Source organism: Patiria miniata, unplaced genomic scaffold, assembly GCF_015706575.1.
Source record: "Patiria miniata isolate m_02_andy unplaced genomic scaffold, ASM1570657v1 HiC_scaffold_7, whole genome shotgun sequence".
NCBI lineage: Eukaryota > Metazoa > Echinodermata > Asteroidea > Valvatida > Asterinidae > Patiria > Patiria miniata.
In genome coordinates, this window is record NW_024037074.1 from 44,943,361 (window position 1) to 44,960,797 (window position 17,437).

Below are 17,437 nucleotides of genomic sequence, written 5' to 3' on the forward strand. Positions count from 1 at the left end.
GCCAGCGCAATCGGCCCCATAATGCATTGCAACGTATATAACCTTTACCCTACACTTCCGTTGTATTCGTATGTCCAGACAAGTACTCGACATGTACTATCATTATGAACTATGGATACATGACGTCATGCTCTTTGAACTCTCTATCTTGTAAACGCCCTCCTAATGAAAAGAAAATCATTTTAATAATTAAAAGCCAGAATGGACTTTGCACGCGTACCGCTGGAAAAATCAAGTCACGGTAAAAACAACCATGGCATAGAAGAAATACACGTAGGGCCTGTGAGACACTTCCCTCGTTAAGCTGTCTGTATAATACATGTTGTGTTGAGCAATATAACCGCAACATTGTAATGCATTTTTGAGCTGTGAAGTCAATCCGTACAGATACTTTGAAATGGGAAAATTGAAAAATCTACAGATTGTCTTGGACAAGAATGTGTTTGGTCAGGGCGACGTCATCAAGGGGCACATTAACATGGAGGTGGACTCGGACGGTTCGAAAAACATGAAAAGTAAGTACAATATGTTTGGGATCAATCAATGTATTAATGAGCAGGTGGTTTTTCAAACATAAAAGGCATAAATTCTCCGGTTTTGGCGTCGGAAGATATGTATGTAAGGCCCCCACTTCGGGGACTTCGGCTAAGACTGTACGTCAGTGTTTTACATCCTATAATGTGAGGTTCAATTGTGGAGTGTTTCTTTTTATTTTAACACGAAGGCTAAAGGTTCTGGAGTCAGATATGTACCCGAATCTGGAGACAAGGTCGGGTTTGGTAAATGACCATAATTTCAGCAAACCGCCTTTAGTAACCAAAGAAAAACATAAAGAAGTGAACTTGTCTTTTCCTTGTTACAAAATTCCCGATGGTTTCCCTATGGTTTCCTTATGGTTTCCCGATGGTTTCCTGATGGTTCACCGATAGTTTGCCGATGGTTTCTAGACAAATCCCGTTTTCAGTATACCTTTTCTGTAATTTCTGAACAATTTAAACGAACACACAGGGTTGCATGTTATGAAAGTTCAAAGCAGGCTTTGCAAGAAGGTAGCGTTGGGTTCATGAATATTAATGAAGCTTCATGCCTATTAATAGGCAGAATATAATTATGTCAGGATTTTCTTATTGTTTGTAGGTATCCGGATGCAATTCAAAGGTATCGCCAGGATGCATGGACATAATAAAAATAATGGCGGGAACTATGAATTTAAAGAGGATTACTTCGATAAAACTTTGGATGTTTTCGAGGCAGGTTAGTAATGTGGCTGTTTTTATACGATTTTCTCATTTTAGTACAGATAAGTATAATGCCCTATAAAAGAATATTGCCCAAATCAATGTTTTCAGGTCTACATCTAGTTGCGATCAAAATGATCTAACTTTTTTATTCTTCATAGCCTCGAAAATGTTTCGGACCAAAATAACACCAAACCTTTAATCTTCATGCATGATAAGTCAGTCCCTTTATGTCTTTCAATGTTCCATCTGCAGGTCATGGACAGAGAACTGACAGAAAACTTGAAATCCAGCCGGGAACGAACCGTATCCCGTTCGAGTTCCAGCTCCCTAATATCCAGCCCCTCCCATTTTCCTTCGAGAGCAAAGTGGGATATGTTCGCTACTGGGCCAAGGCAACTGTGTCCGTCAAGCAGTTGCTCCTGACCAAGGATTACAAGACACTGAAGCACTTCAGTATGATCGGACCCACAGCTGATCTCAACACCATGGCTGACGTGCAGGTTAGATTCAATTTCATCCTCTTGTTCTTCTGAGAATCTAAAACTCTAAGGTTTTGCATGTGTATAGACTCAATCTGAGAACTCCACACGCGGAGACCCACCCATGTTTGTTTTACATACGCTATGTGGACATTCCTTTGTTTTCGCGTAGTTCTGAAAACTCGGTACAAATAATAATTTTACTCAAACTGTGAAAACTCTTTCAACCCCAATTTTATTTTTGATTTCCTTGAATGTTTCGCTTTATTCTGTGATTGATAACCCTAACCCGAAAATGCCTCTAACAAACCTGTTGTCCAGAGAAGGCGAACACAACCTGCATTATGTGGACAACTTTTGTTAACATGTTCACATAGTGACTGGAAGACAAACTCACCCCCACACACTCTAGCGACGCCCATGTGGGATACTCGTTAAAAAAAATGGAATAATGGAACCCGAATCGTCCCTCTCCCTGAATTTGGTCTTTGACTGATCGTAACAGCGATGGAAATTCTAAAGAAGAAGGATGAAAGAACAGTGTAATGCAATTTTTTTTAATAGTTATTTCTTGGCTTCTCATGTTCTTAAGACAATAGTGGAAAGCCACTGGTAGTAGTAGCGTAATGCTTAACACATTACGGAGACGAGGTTGCATACCCTAGTACAGCAATTTTTCTGTTCTTGTCATTCAGACAGAGGTGGACAAAACGACCACAACGCGTCAATTCTTAAACGTTGGACGAGTGCAGAATGTCACAACGGTCGGTCTGCCAAGGCGTGGCTATGTGCCCGGCGAAAGCATCACTGTCACCGGTCACGTGGATAACCGCGTCGGCAAGAATCAGAGGCAGTTTAAGGCAAAACTCGTTCAGGTGCAAATCTCAACACTCTATGTTAACAAATGTTTAAAGCAATCATGAACCGGCAATTGTACACAGTTGGTCAAAAATGTAGTCCTTTAATACCTAGCGCAAAAGACAAGGTGAGCCTAGCAGAGTGCACTAAATTCTATTTAAATGTTTCAGAATGGCTAAATGTTCATAGAATAGGCATATGAGCACTAGTTCCTGGTGGGAATGAAAGTGCACTGTTGCCGCATAGGCATGTAGACTATTGCCTATAGACACGCATAGTTTCCGGCCATACCTTGGGTATCAATGAATCCAACTTACAAATTCGTATCTCCAGGAGTAAGCCATAACATTTCAAGCAACACAGTGGCGATACCATAGGCCTACTCTTTGTGAAATCATAGACATACATTCTAATGTCTGGTTTGAATATTTTTTCTCCAGAAAACTATCTTCAAATTCAAAGTGACTGACAACAACCGCTCTGAAGATGTCACTTTATCGACAGCGAGTGCGAAGGTGGCTTGCCAGCGGGAGGATAGGACGGATTTCACGGTAGGACCGCTGCTGATTCCCCCGGTACCAGCCTCGGGCTTAGTTGGCTGCGGTCTCATTGACATCGAGTACTTCGTCCAGGTAGGCTACACTTTAAACTCTACTCTTTTGGTGCTTTGCATGTACGGGCGTCACTTCACCATTCGAATTGGAGAGAGCACACAATTGTCGACACACCAGACCAGAATAATGGGATCTGGTTTTTCTCGGTTGCTGTTTTTTTCTCGGTAACCGACAGCCAGAGTTTTAAAATCTTTACAAGTAGGCCTGCAAACAGTGTTCTCATGTAAACAGCTTGTTTTGCTCGAGGCGTATAAAAGTGCTTGAGTTCTTCAAAAGTGCAACCGCGATGTAGTATGGAAATAAAGAAACCTTGAGAAAATACGGATATATGATATTTAAGGGAAAAAAACAACAAATCGACATTCCAGTGGAAAATCTTAGAATCAGGTAGGGACTGAAAATCCAAGCCACTGATCTGGGACCGGACCCGAACCTATAGGCCCACAGAGTTGGAAGTCAAGGGAAGCACCGCTACGCCTACCCGAATCCCCATAAGTAAGGAATCGACTGAATTGACTGAATTTGATTTCACAACTCCTGCTTCTTCAACAGATCAAGGAAGCTGATTTGGACAAGGTTCGATTTCTAGTGTATATCGGCACCGTGCCGCTGCGCACTTCTGCCCCCGTGCTCAGCCTCCCAGCTGCCCCCGTGCCCAGCCTCCCGGTTGCTACTGATTTCACGGCCGAATTAGCAGCACGACTTGAGAAAAGGAGCTCTCAGAAATGCACATCTTCAGGTATTAATATTAGTCATACAGTACGTGTATTTCAACTCATGCTGAATAACTGTGAAACATCGTCTCACTTTTTAAATATGATCAATGTTTTGATGGTCAGCTATTAAACCTTACTTAATAAATTAAGGCCGTGCACTCATGATTTTCATGAGCCTTCGAGATATGAACAAACATTACAGGAGAGCGCTGCTGGTTATGGATTCCATTCACCCGAACCTAATAGCGCCCTCTATTTCTAAAAAACGCTGGTATTCACGTTAATTTGTTTTAACACACAGCGGCCTCATACGACGCGTTGCAGGAGGCATCTCCCCCGTCTTACGAGGAGGCGGTGGGAGTGCCCGATCAACCCACTGGCGGACAGGACCGGGAGGATTACTTCAGGAGTGAGGACCACTTCGTCCCTCGTTACCCTTACTTCAATCTCTCAGGCAAATGAATACAGGCGAATGAGGGCGCTGTTTACAACGACGCCATTTTGGGGAATCTGCATGTGTGTAGAATACTGTGCACATAATCGGCAAATTGTAATGTGTTGAATTGCATTTGTAATATATTGTATATGTATACATGTTTGTAGTAATTTTTATTGTATGCAGGGCCCCAATGGAAACCAGTTTTGAACAGCTTGGGCATTATGATACCCTGGGGTGAATAAATGTAATACAAATATTTGAACGGGTTTATTGGACTTAGCAGCGATTCATCGAAGCTGGCGCCCTTTATTATGCGAATACTCACAATTATCCAAGATATTTGATACCCACATCAAGTTAAAGCTTTTTCCTCATTTTTCATTTTCTGTTCAATTTATTGGGTTTAACCAATGACGTTTGGGGGAAAATTCCATCAAAAGAGGATCACCCCTAAAAGTAGTCCTGAAGCCCATCGCCATTTTGAAAGAGGATGCCTACGCTCCATTCCAAAAGTAGTCCTGAAGCACATCGCCATTTTGAAAAAAAAAGATGCCTACAGTCCACTCCAAAAGAGAGCCATTTTGTGGCCTAATTTCACCTAAATACGAGCTAGCGGTCCTCTGCACGGGATCCACCCTTCCTTTTTTTTGCAAACCGGCAAGTTCATGGCCCAATAGAAATATTCTTATACCGGAAACTTTGTGGGCATGTAAATCGTGATTTGGCGTAGGCAATTTTGGGCCTAATTTACTGACCCGCGTGCACCCCTATGAACAGGAACATACATGCTGCTGCGCACGGTATGAAGGCTGTACTGTCAGAATAACTCAATGAGAGCGCCTTGAACCAAGACTACAGGGAATGAGGACGGTATTAGAATAAATGGCGGCCGTAGAAATGTTAGACTTGTCTTTCTGCAGTTTATTTAACTAACTAGAAAAATTTTACGCGAAGACATACAATCTGAAGGGAGTATGCCTTCAACCGAAACCCTGTGTTTACATGTAATGTAAAATCACTTTAATATGTAATGAAAAATCATATTAAAATAAACAATCATATATGCAGTATATGACATATTATATTTCTTTAAAAACTGTAAAGTAATAATTGAGTGGAAACGAGGTTCAAAATGTGCAGAATTGTATTTATTTGTATTATAAAATCAGTTTCTGACAATAGTGGATAACTTAATAGAAACTTATGAATAGTCTTTCTTTGTCACAATAGCTGTTTCAAAATATCTCTGAGCAGATAATCTTTATCCCCTTCACACAAACATACACGATTGTTTATGGTGTAAATCGAGGATCTTTTTTGTTCCTCTTCCCATTTCCTTTGTTTGTATTTTAATTTTTTCGCAACAGCAGTTTTGTACACGTTTTCTAATCGAGGTCGTCCTCGATTTGGTTCCTGTCCTCGATTCACCGACGATGTTGCGCGTGTGTGTCCTCGATTTACACCATAAACAAACGCATATAATACGCCTTGACATTGAAGACATTAAATTTGTTGCTGCCTCGAAAATATTTTGCATCCGATTTTTGGCATCCTATACGGACGTAGAGCTTTTGAATTTTATGATTGCACAGGAACGAATGGCCGTGAAACTGTCCAGCTCTTCAAGTCGCAAAGCTCATGTGTAAATACATTCGGTACAAGCAGGCTGCAAGAGACCCGTTCATAGCTCTACGGTTTAAAAACCACGCTTCAATGATCTCTTTGAAGAACTTTACACTGATTTGGTATTTTACAAACGCCAGGCTGTTCAGTTGCATAATTATGTTCCTTTACAACCGCTGAATAGTATTCTGTGTGTCGCCCATTGTACTGCCACACATGGTTGTGCGAAGTAGCGAGTGGCAAGGGGATACGCGGGCCGTGACTATTGACTCGGACACCCGCTATCAAAATGGAGGGATACCGGTACTGGTCTTTTGGTTTCCTGCCGATCTTTGGCTTCTTAGTGTTCGGACTAGGGGATCTGACAGGACCGTGGACAACTGTATCAGCAGGTAAAAACACGCATGAAGGTGTGGAAACATGTACCTCGTATATGAGACTGAACACTATGCACTGTAAAATCGTATGCTAGTCTGCTTGTTTAGGTGTGTGCACTACAACTGACACAAACCAACAGTTTAATGTACATTGTACAGTGGAAGAAGACATAATGACTTCTTTTATGGTTGACTGTGCTTTTAGGCCTATCTAGTGTTCCCGAAATTCGACTTATCTTTGCAACAAATGAGTTTCAGACTTCCACAAGTCGAGTCATTGCTTAGTCCGAAAATTTGGGACTCTCAATATACTGTGAATGAGAGTCCCAAAACTATGCAAAAGTTACTGAAAACATGCAAAACAAGACAATAGACTGACATCTGAAACAGCCAGTCCAACAACTCTTCAGTGCTGCATGAATCAGCTGTCAGCTAGCTTTGCCAAAAGAAATATCTAGAATGTCAGGTACTAGATCTATATTTCTACATATTTCTCCATAGTTAGGCACCAGATTAATGACATTGAATGTAGAGGTTAGTCTTTTAAAATAGTAGGACATGTACCAGTCTATATCGTTTTAGCCTCATTTTGAAATAACTTGACCTCATGTGAGAAATGTTGAAGACATTTCTCCTTTTAAAATAGAATTGAGTCTGCAAACTTGGTTGGTGAAACACTGATGATATTTTTTTGCCAGTGGAATTTTCGGAGAAATTTGCTGGCTAAAGAGTGAGTAAAGTTGGCCTGATTGAGTTTTGCACGTTGCAGAGCACTTCAGCTCCCAGTCTGGGATCGGATATGCAAAATTGACACGATCTTTTCCCCCTTGCAAACTTTTTTACTTAAAGAATCCGCCGCCTCTTCATCGACGTTGACCTTGAGATTTTATCCTCTGGATTTGGAGGGAGTCCTGACTATAGTTGCGGTGTCTCTGTGGGGTCTTATCATACTCTTCGTGGTCTCGGCGCTCATTTATGCCCTGATACGACGCTGGTAAGTAACTTGTGTTTTAGACCCATTGACATCTACATGTATACTAACTGGGCTGGGTTATACATGTTGATTCGCCAATACGCCTTGAAACACTGATCCGCCATGTTGGGTCATGCCAAAGAGTTACATGTTCATCGATCATTGTGTAGGTGAGGCTTTTCCCCACTTAATTTAGACAGCAATTACCCTAATAATATCAATTATTTTTATAGGATGTTGGCCAATCGTTCGATACAACTATTTAAATCTAAATGCATGTAGCTGGTCAGGAAAATATGATTGTTATTTTTACCGTCTTTACTCTTAAGAAAAGTTTCAATGCCAGCTGTCTGTTAAAAAAAACCCAGCGGATGCGTCATGTGTGACTCAAGATGGTGGATGTCTGCCTTAATTTTGGTGGCATAACGGGGGGGGGGGGGGGGGGGGGGCACACGGAGTGCCCTTCAGAACACCCTGCATGGCCTGGTTGATTAGTCGATTCCTTAATTAACACTGTTTTTTTTTTTAGGGGGGGGGGGGAATGGGCCCTATGTCATTATATTCGGACAATCTATTCTATTATTTTTGTGTCTTTGACAGCATCTCCATAAGGAATGAAGCAAATCCAGGAGATGGCGACGATACGAGACATTTGACCAGCCAAAGACACTCGACAGACGGGAAGAATGAAGTCTCCACGTACTACGTGTACATTAACGCCGCGGACGCACCGAATACCGAATCGAATACCGAACCGAATACCAATGAAAACGGGAATCGAATGTCTAGCACCATTGATATCTCAGTCCAGACGTACGGTGCCATATGATGGAAATTAAGTTTATAGGTGTGGTTTCCGATGCGCTATTTAGATATATTTAGATAGCAGTGAAGTTTCTGAGCAAGCATGAGATGCCAGTGGTTGGTCCAGGATAGCTTGGGTGTTAAATTCCAAAAACAGTTCAAGGGTAAACGGGGATGATGAGACGTTACAGGTAGCACATGAACAAACCAAAAGCCCAAAGCAACGAAACAAGATTGATGATGACGTTATTTGGGGATTTCGTTCAATTTTGTAAATAATTAACATTGGCCAGTCGGGGAGGCTAGGGCAGGGGAGGAGTGCTTAGCCACCCCAATCCCTCCCTCGGACCCGCCCACAGGATGGGTGAGCAAAATTTATTACCAAAGCTGTGTAAATAAATTAATAACAAATTGTGGGTGTGTGTGTGTGTGTGTGTGTGTGTTTTGTGAGGGGTGGGGCGACTAGTTCTACCCTGCCGGCCTCGGCGATGTACACTGGTCCGCAGTAAATACAGTTTCAGGCTTCATTTTCTGTTGTAACTCTTGCTCATTATGTCATGTTAATGTTTAAATTTCTGCCTCCATTGTTAAACCCTAAAATAATATATGTATAACTTGTAACTGCTTAAATTATATTGTGTTTTTTTTCTACTTGACTTCTGTACAATTCACCTTATGGACGGTGTAACGGATGTCGTCATCTCTGTGGTCACGTGGTAATCGCAGGGGGTAGTTCATTGAAAAGACATCCCATCATGCAATTGTGTCGCTATCACTATGGGATGTATGCCTCTGAGGATACCACGTGACCAACAAAGAGACCAGATCCTTGAAACTGCCTCTAAACATTGTAATTATGAATGACATTTGAAGAATTTAATATTTTGAGTAATAATTGAAAAAATAATGGACATTGATGTTATCTTGACCTTAACAACACGAAAGATGTTGCCTGATAAGAAAATATGGTTGCGAGTGATTTACCTGGCAATTTTGAATATTTCAAAAGAAATAAATCTGAAGATATTTGGAGGAAATATTTTATAAGGGATTAACCGTTTAAACTTCTGGCAAACAAAAATGCTCACAAAGTGTTAATCCTGAGATAGTTATAGCAATCCTGCAAGTTTAAAGGAACTTTAATCAAAATTTGCAAGGGATTTAAAAATTAAATTTTTGTTTTTACAACTTTTTTGTCGAGATTTTCTTTTCAAAAGTACATCTGTCCGGAAATCGAATTGGAATGTGTTCAGGGTGACCTTAGGCATCTTTCCAGCAAGTTTCAAGGAATTTCATTTTTTGGCCAAAATTGAAAAAAATACAAGGGGTTAGCCTTACATTTTTCACCAAATTTGGCCAAAAATTGACTTTTCTCCAAACAACGCAAAAATTCCTCAGGAGACGTGTGGAGCATGGATCAATAGTCAAACACCCACATTTTGGCAGATTTGGGTAGAAAGCATCCTTTTTTTGCAAGGAAATAAAAGTAAATGAATAATAATTTTGAATGTTTTTACCCCAATTTCCGGCCAATTTTTCTTTTTCAAAGGCATATCTGTTCCCAAATGGAATTGGAATGTGTTCAGGGTTACCTTAGGCATCTTTCCAGCAAGTTTCAAGGAATTTCATTTTTTGGCCAAAATTGAAAAAAATACAAGGGGTTAGCTTTACATTTTTCACCAAATTTGGCCAAAAATTGACTTTTCTCCAAACAACGCAGAAATTCCTCAGGAGACGTGTGGAGCATGGATCAATAGTCAAACACCAACATTTTGGCAGATTTGGGTAAAAATCATCCTTTTTTGCAAGGAAATAAAAGTAAATAAATAATAATTTTGAGTGTTTTTACGCCAATTTCTGGCCAATTTTTCTTTTTCAAAGGCATATCTGTTCCCAAATGGAATTGGAATGTGTTCAGGGTTACCTTAGGCATCTTTCCAGCAAGTTTCAAGGAATTTCATTTTTTGGCCAAAATTGAAAAAAATACAAGGGGTTAGCCTTACATTTTTCACCAAATTTGGCCAAAAATTGACTTTTCTCCAAACAACGCAGAAATTCCTCAGGAGACGTGTGGAGCATGGATCAATAGTCAAACACCCACATTTTGGCAGATTTGGGTAGAAAGCATCCTTTTTTTGCAAGGAAATGAAAGTAAATAAATAATAATTTTGAGTGTTTTTACCTCAATTTCCGGCCAATTTTTCTTTTTCAAAGGCATATCTGTTCCCAAATGGAATTGATATGTGTTCAGGGTTACCTTAGGCATCTTTCCAGCAAGTTTCAAGGAATTTCATTTTTTGGCCAAAATTGAAAAAAAGACAAGGGGTTAGCCTTACATTTTTCACCAAATTTGGCCAAAAATTGACTTTTCTCCAAACAACGCAGAAATTCCTCAGGAGACGTGTGGAGCATGGATCAATAGTCAAACACCCACATTTTGGCAGATTTGGGTAAAAATCATCCTTTTTTTGCAAGGAAATGAAAGTAAATAAATAATAATTTTGAGTGTTTTTACCCCAATTTCCGGCCAATTTTTCTTTTTCAAAGGCATATCTGTTCCCAAATGGAATTGGAATGTGTTCAGGGTTACCTTAGGCATCTTTCCAGCAAGTTTCAAGGAATTTCATTTGTTGGCCAAAATTGAAAAAAATACAAGGGGTTAGCCTTACATTTTTCACCAAATTTGGCCAAAAATTGACTTTTCTCCAAACAACGCAAAAATTCCTCAGGAGACGTGTGGAGCATGGATCAATAGTCAAACACCCACATTTTGGCAGATTTGGGTAAAAATCATCCTTTTTTTGCAAGGAAATAAAAGTAAATAAATAATAATTGTGAGTGTTTTTACCCCAATTTCTGGCCAATTTTTGTTTTTCAAAGGCATATCTGTTCCCAAATGGAATTGGAATGTGTTCAGGGTTACCTTAGGCATCTTTCCAGCAAGTTTCAAGGAATTTCATTTTTTGGCCAAAATTGAAAACAATACAAGGGGTTAGCCTTACATTTTTCACCAAATTTGGCCAAAAATTGACTTTTCTCCAAACAACGCAGAAATTCCTCAGGAGACGTGTGGAGCATGGATCAATAGTCAAACACCCACATTTTGGCAGATTTGGGTAAAAATCATCCTTTTTTTGCAAGGAAATAAAAGTATATAAATAATAATTTTGAGTGTTTTTACCCCAATTTCCGGCCAATTTTTCTTTTTCAAAGGCATATCTGTTCCCAAATCGAATTGGAATGTGTTCAGGGTTACCTTAGGCATCTTTCCAGCAAGTTTCAAGGAATTTCATTTGTTGGCCAAAATTGAAAAAAAATACAAGGGGTTAGCCTTACATTTTTCACCAAATTTGGCCAAAAATTGACTTTTCTCCAAACAACGCAGAAATTCCTCAGGAGACGTGTGGAGCATGGATCAATAGTCAAACACCCACATTTTGGCAGATTTGGGTAAAAATCATCCTTTTTTTGCAAGGAAATAAAAGTAAATAAATAATAATTTTGAGTGTTTTTACCCCAATTTCTGGCTAATTTTTCTTTTTCAAAGGCATATCTGTTCCCAAATGGAATTGGAATGTGTTCAGGGTTACCTTAGGCATCTTTCCAGCAAGTTTCAAGGAATTTCATTTTTTGGCCAAAATTGAAAAAAATACAAGGGGTTAGCCTTACATTTTTCACCAAATTTGGCCAAAAATTGACTTTTCTCCAAACAACGCAAAAATTCCTCAGGAGACGTGTGGAGCATGGATCAATAGTCAAACACCCACATTTTGGCAGATTTGGGTAAAAATCATCCTTTTTTTGCAAGGAAATAAAAGTAAATAAATAATAATTTTGAGTGTTTTTACCCAATTTCTGGCTAATTTTTCTTTTTCAAAGGCATATCTGTTCCCAAATGGAATTGGAATGTGTTCAGGGTTACCTTAGGCATCTTTCCAGCAAGTTTCAAGGAATTTCATTTTTTGGCCTAAATTGAAAACAATACAAGGGGTTAGCCTTACATTTTCCACCAAATTTGGCCAAAAATTGACTTTTCTCCAAACAACGCAAAAATTCCTCAGGAGACGTGTGGAGCATCGATCAATAGTCAAACACCCACATTTTGGCAGATTTGGGTAAAAATCATCCTTTTTTTGCAAGGAAATAAAAGTAAATAAATAATAATTTTGAGTGTTGTTATGCCAATTTCTGGCTAATTTTTCTTTTTCAAAGGCATATCTGTTCCCAAATGGAATTGGAATGTGTTCAGGGTTACCTTAGGCATCTTTCCAGCAAGTTTCAAGGAATTTCATTTTTTGGCCAAAATTGAAAAAAATACAAGGGGTTAGCCTTACATTTTTCACCAAATTTGGCCAAAAATTGACTTTTCTCCAAACAACGCAGAAATTCCTCAGGAGACGTGTGGAGCATGGATCAATAGTCAAACACCCACATTTTGGCAGATTTGGGTAAAAATCATCCTTTTTTTGCAAGGAAATAAAAGTAAATAAATAATAATTTTGAGTGTTTTTACATCAATTTCCGGCCAATTTTTCTTTTTCAAAGGCATATCTGTTCCCAAATCGAATTGATATGTGTTCAGGGTTACCTTAGGCATCTTTCCAGCAAGTTTCAAGGAATTTCATTTTTTGGCCAAAATTGAAAAAAATACAAGGGGTTAGCCTTACATTTTTCACCAAATTTGGCAAAAAAATTACTTTTCTCCAAACAACGCAAAAATTCCTCAGGAGACGTGTGGAGCATGGATCAATAGTCAAACACCCACATTTTGGCAGATTTGGGTAAAAATCATCCCTTTTTTGCAAGGAAATAAAAGTAAATAAATAATAATTTTGAGTGTTTTTACACCAATTTCCGGCCAATTTTTTTCTTTTTCAAAGGCATATCTGTTCCCAAATCGAATTGGAATGTGTACAGGGTTACCTGAGGCATCTTTCCAGCAAGTTTCAAGGAATTTCATTTTTTGGCCAAAATTGAAAAAAAGACAAGGGGTTAGCCTTACATTTTTCACCAAATTTGGCCAAAAATTGACTTTTCTCCAAACAACGCAGAAATTCCTCAGGAGACGTGTGGAGCATGGATCAATAGTCAAACACCCACATTTTGGCAGATTTGGGTAAAAATCATCCTTTTTTTGCAAGGAAATAAAAGTAAATAAATAATAATTTTGAGTGTTTTTACCCCAATTTCTGGCCAATTTTTCTTTTTCAAAGGCATATCTGTTCCCAAATGGAATTGGAATGTGTTCAGGGTTACCTTAGGCATCTTTCCAGCAAGTTTCAAGGAATTTCATTTTTGGCCAAAATTGAAAAAAAGACAAGGGGTTAGCCTTACATTTTTCACCAAATTTGGCCAAAAATTGACTTTTCTCCAAACAACGCAGAAATTCCTCAGGAGACGTGTGGAGCATGGATCAATAGTCAAACACCCACATTTTGGCAGATTTGGGTAAAAATCATCCTTTTTTTGCAAGGAAATAAAAGTAAATAAATAATAATTTTGAGTGTTTTTACCGCAATTTCTGGCCAATTTTTCTTTTTCAAAGGCATATCTGTTCCCAAATGGAATTGGAATGTGTTCAGGGTTACCTTAGGCATCTTTCCAGCAAGTTTCAAGGAATTTCATTTTTTGGCCAAAATTGAAAAAAAGACAAGGGGTTAGCCTTACATTTTTCACCAAATTTGGCCAAAAATTGACTTTTCTCCAAACAACGCAGAAATTCCTCAGGAGACGTGTGGAGCATGGATCAATAGTCAAACACCAACATTTTGGCAGATTTGGGTAGAAAGCATCCTTTTTTTGCAAGGAAATAAAAGTAAATAAATAATAATTTTGAGTGTTTTTACCTCAATTTCCGGCCAATTTTTCTTTTTCAAAGGCATATCTGTTCCCAAATCGAATTGATATGTGTTCAGGGTTACCTTAGGCATCTTTCCAGCAAGTTTCAAGGAATTTCATTTTTTGGCCAAAATTGAAAAAAAGACAAGGGGTTAGCCTTACATTTTTAACCAAATTTGGCCAAAAATTGACTTTTCTCCAAACAACGCAGAAATTCCTCAGGAGACGTGTGGAGCATGGATCAATAGTCAAACACCCACATTTTGGCAGATTTGGGTAAAAATCATCCTTTTTTTGCAAGGAGATAAAAGTAAATAAATAATAATTTTGAGTGTTTTTACCCCAATTTCCGGCCAATTTTTCTTTTTCAAAGGCATATCTGTTCCCAAATCGAATTGGAATGTGTTCAGGGTTACCTTAGGCATCTTTCCAGCAAGTTTCAAGGAATTTCATTTTTTGGCCAAAATTGAACAAAATACAAGGGCCTTACATTTTTCACCAAATTTGGCAAAAAATTTACTTTTCTCCAAACAACGCAAAAATTCCTCAGGAGACGTGTGGAGCATGGATCAATAGTCAAACACCCACATTTTGGCAGATTTGGGTAAAAATCATCCCTTTTTTGCAAGGAAATAAAAGTAAATAAATAATAATTTTGAGTGTTTTTACACCAATTTCCGGCCAATTTTTTTCTTTTTCAAAGGCATATCTGTTCCCAAATCGAATTGGAATGTGTACAGGGTTACCTGAGGCATCTTTCCAGCAAGTTTCAAGGAATTTCATTTTTTGGCCAAAATTGAAAAAAATACAAGGGGTTAGCCTTACATTTTTCACCAAATTTGGCCAAAAATTGACTTTTCTCCAAACAACGCAGAAATTCCTCAGGAGACGTGTGGAGCATGGATCAATAGTCAAACACCCACATTTTGGCAGATTTGGGTAAAAATCATCCTTTTTTTGCAAGGAAATAAAAGTAAAAAAATAATAATTTTGAGTGTTTTTACCCCAATTTCTGGCCAATTTTTCTTTTTCAAAGGCATATCTGTTCCCAAATGGAATTGGAATGTGTTCAGGGTTACCTTAGGCATCTTTCCAGCAAGTTTCAAGGAATTTCATTTTTTGGCCAAAATTGAAAAAAAGACAAGGGGTTAGCCTTACATTTTTCACCAAATTTGGCCAAAAATTGACTTTTCTCCAAACAACGCAGAAATTCCTCAGGAGACGTGTGGAGCATGGATCAATAGTCAAACACCCACATTTTGGCAGATTTGGGTAAAAATCATCCTTTTTTTGCAAGGAAATAAAAGTAAATAAATAATAATTTTGAGTGTTTTTACCGCAATTTCTGGCCAATTTTTCTTTTTCAAAGGCATATCTGTTCCCAAATGGAATTGGAATGTGTTCAGGGTTACCTTAGGCATCTTTCCAGCAAGTTTCAAGGAATTTCATTTTTTGGCCAAAATTGAAAAAAATACAAGGGGTTAGCCTTACATTTTTCACCAAATTTGGCCAAAAATTGACTTTTCTCCAAACAACGCAGAAATTCCTCAGGAGACGTGTGGAGCATGGATCAATAGTCAAACACCCACATTTTGGCAGATTTGGGTAAAAATCATCCTTTTTTTGCAAGGAAATAAAAGTAAATAAATAATAATTTTGAGTGTTTTTACCCCAATTTCTGGCCAATTTTTCTTTTTCAAAGGCATATCTGTTCCCAAATGGAATTGGAATGTGTTCAGGGTTACCTTAGGCATCTTTCCAGCAAGTTTCAAGGAATTTCATTTTTTGGCCAAAATTGAAAAAAAGACAAGGGGTTAGCCTTACATTTTTCACCAAATTTGGCCAAAAATTGACTTTTCTCCAAACAACGCAGAAATTCCTCAGGAGACGTGTGGAGCATGGATCAATAGTCAAACACCCACATTTTGGCAGATTTGGGTAAAAATCATCCTTTTTTTGCAAGGAAATAAAAGTAAATAAATAATAATTTTGAGTGTTTTTACCGCAATTTCTGGCCAATTTTTCTTTTTCAAAGGCATATCTGTTCCCAAATGGAATTGGAATGTGTTCAGGGTTACCTTAGGCATCTTTCCAGCAAGTTTCAAGGAATTTCATTTTTTGGCCAAAATTGAAAAAAATACAAGGGGTTAGCCTTACATTTTTCACCAAATTTGGCCAAAAATTGACTTTTCTCCAAACAACGCAGAAATTCCTCAGGAGACGTGTGGAGCATGGATCAATAGTCAAACACCAACATTTTGGCAGATTTGGGTAGAAAGCATCCTTTTTTTGCAAGGAAATAAAAGTAAATAAATAATAATTTTGAGTGTTTTTACCTCAATTTCCGGCCAATTTTTCTTTTTCAAAGGCATATCTGTTCCCAAATGGAATTGATATGTGTTCAGGGTTACCTTAGGCATCTTTCCAGCAAGTTTCAAGGAATTTCATTTTTTGGCCAAAATTGAAAAAAAGACAAGGGGTGCCTTACATTTTTCACCAAATTTGGCCAAAAATTGACTTTTCTCCAAACAACGCAGAAATTCCTCAGGAGACGTGTGGAGCATGGATCAATAGTCAAACACCCACATTTTGGCAGATTTGGGTAAAAATCATCCTTTTTTTGCAAGGAGATAAAAGTAAATAAATAATAATTTTGAGTGTTTTTACCCCAATTTCCGGCCAATTTTTCTTTTTCAAAGGCATATCTGTTCCCAAATCGAATTGGAATGTGTTCAGGGTTACCTTAGGCATCTTTCCAGCAAGTTTCAAGGAATTTCATTTTTTGGCCAAAATTGAAAAAAATACAAGGGGTTAGCCTTACATTTTTTACCAAATTTGGCCAAAAATTTACTTTTCTCCAAACAACGCAGAAATTCCTCAGGAGACGTGTGGAGCATGGATCAATAGTCAAACACCCACATTTTGGCAGATTTGGGTAGAAAGCATCCTTTTTTTGCAAGGAAATAAAAGTAAATAAATAATAATTTAGAGTTTTTTTTCCTCAATTTCCGGCCAATTTTTCTTTTTCAAAGGCATATCTGTTCCCAAATGGAATTGATATGTGTTCAGGGTTACCTTAGGCATCTTTCCAGCAAGTTTCAAGGAATTTCATTTTTTGGCCAAAATTGAAAAAAAGACAAGGGGTGCCTTACATTTTTCACCAAATTTGGCCAAAAATTGACTTTTCTCCAAACAACGCAGAAATTCCTCAGGAGACGTGTGGAGCATGGATCAATAGTCAAACACCCACATTTTGGCAGATTTGGGTAAAAATCATCCTTTTTTTGCAAGGAAATAAAAGTAAATAAATAATAATTTTGACTATTTTTACGCCAATTGCTGGCCAATTTTTCCTTTTTCAAAGGCACATCTGTTACCAAATCGAATTGGAATGTGTTCAGGGTTACCTTAGGCATCTTTCCAGCAAGTTTCAAGGAATTTCATTTTGTGGCAAAAATTGAAAAAAAGACAAGGG

The 17,437-nt window shown here is 38.3% G+C and overlaps 2 protein-coding genes across 3 annotated transcripts; both read left to right on the forward strand.

Annotated features, from left to right (window-relative positions):
* Window positions 1-397: 397 nt before the first annotated feature.
* Window positions 398-4,370, forward strand: LOC119745216 (arrestin domain-containing protein 3-like). The gene is made up of 6 exons (XM_038221439.1): window positions 398-515; window positions 1,494-1,741; window positions 2,416-2,595; window positions 3,019-3,210; window positions 3,745-3,931; window positions 4,210-4,370. The coding sequence occupies exons 1-6, from the start codon at window positions 398-400 to the stop codon at window positions 4,368-4,370; spliced, it is 1,086 nt and encodes a 361-aa protein (XP_038077367.1).
* A 1,708-nt stretch (window positions 4,371-6,078) lies between these two features.
* LOC119746386 lies at window positions 6,079-9,312 on the forward strand. 2 transcript variants are annotated; one of them, XM_038223299.1, is made up of 3 exons: window positions 6,079-6,380; window positions 7,197-7,341; window positions 7,921-9,312. In XM_038223299.1, exons 1-3 carry the CDS (start codon window positions 6,260-6,262, stop codon window positions 8,147-8,149), a joined length of 495 nt encoding a protein of 164 aa, XP_038079227.1. In that variant the 5' UTR covers window positions 6,079-6,259; the 3' UTR covers window positions 8,150-9,312. The 2 variants fall into 2 exon arrangements, with proteins under 2 accessions (XP_038079227.1, XP_038079229.1); XM_038223301.1 differs by having other exon boundaries at window positions 6,094-6,362.
* The last annotated feature ends 8,125 nt before the right edge of the window (window positions 9,313-17,437 follow it).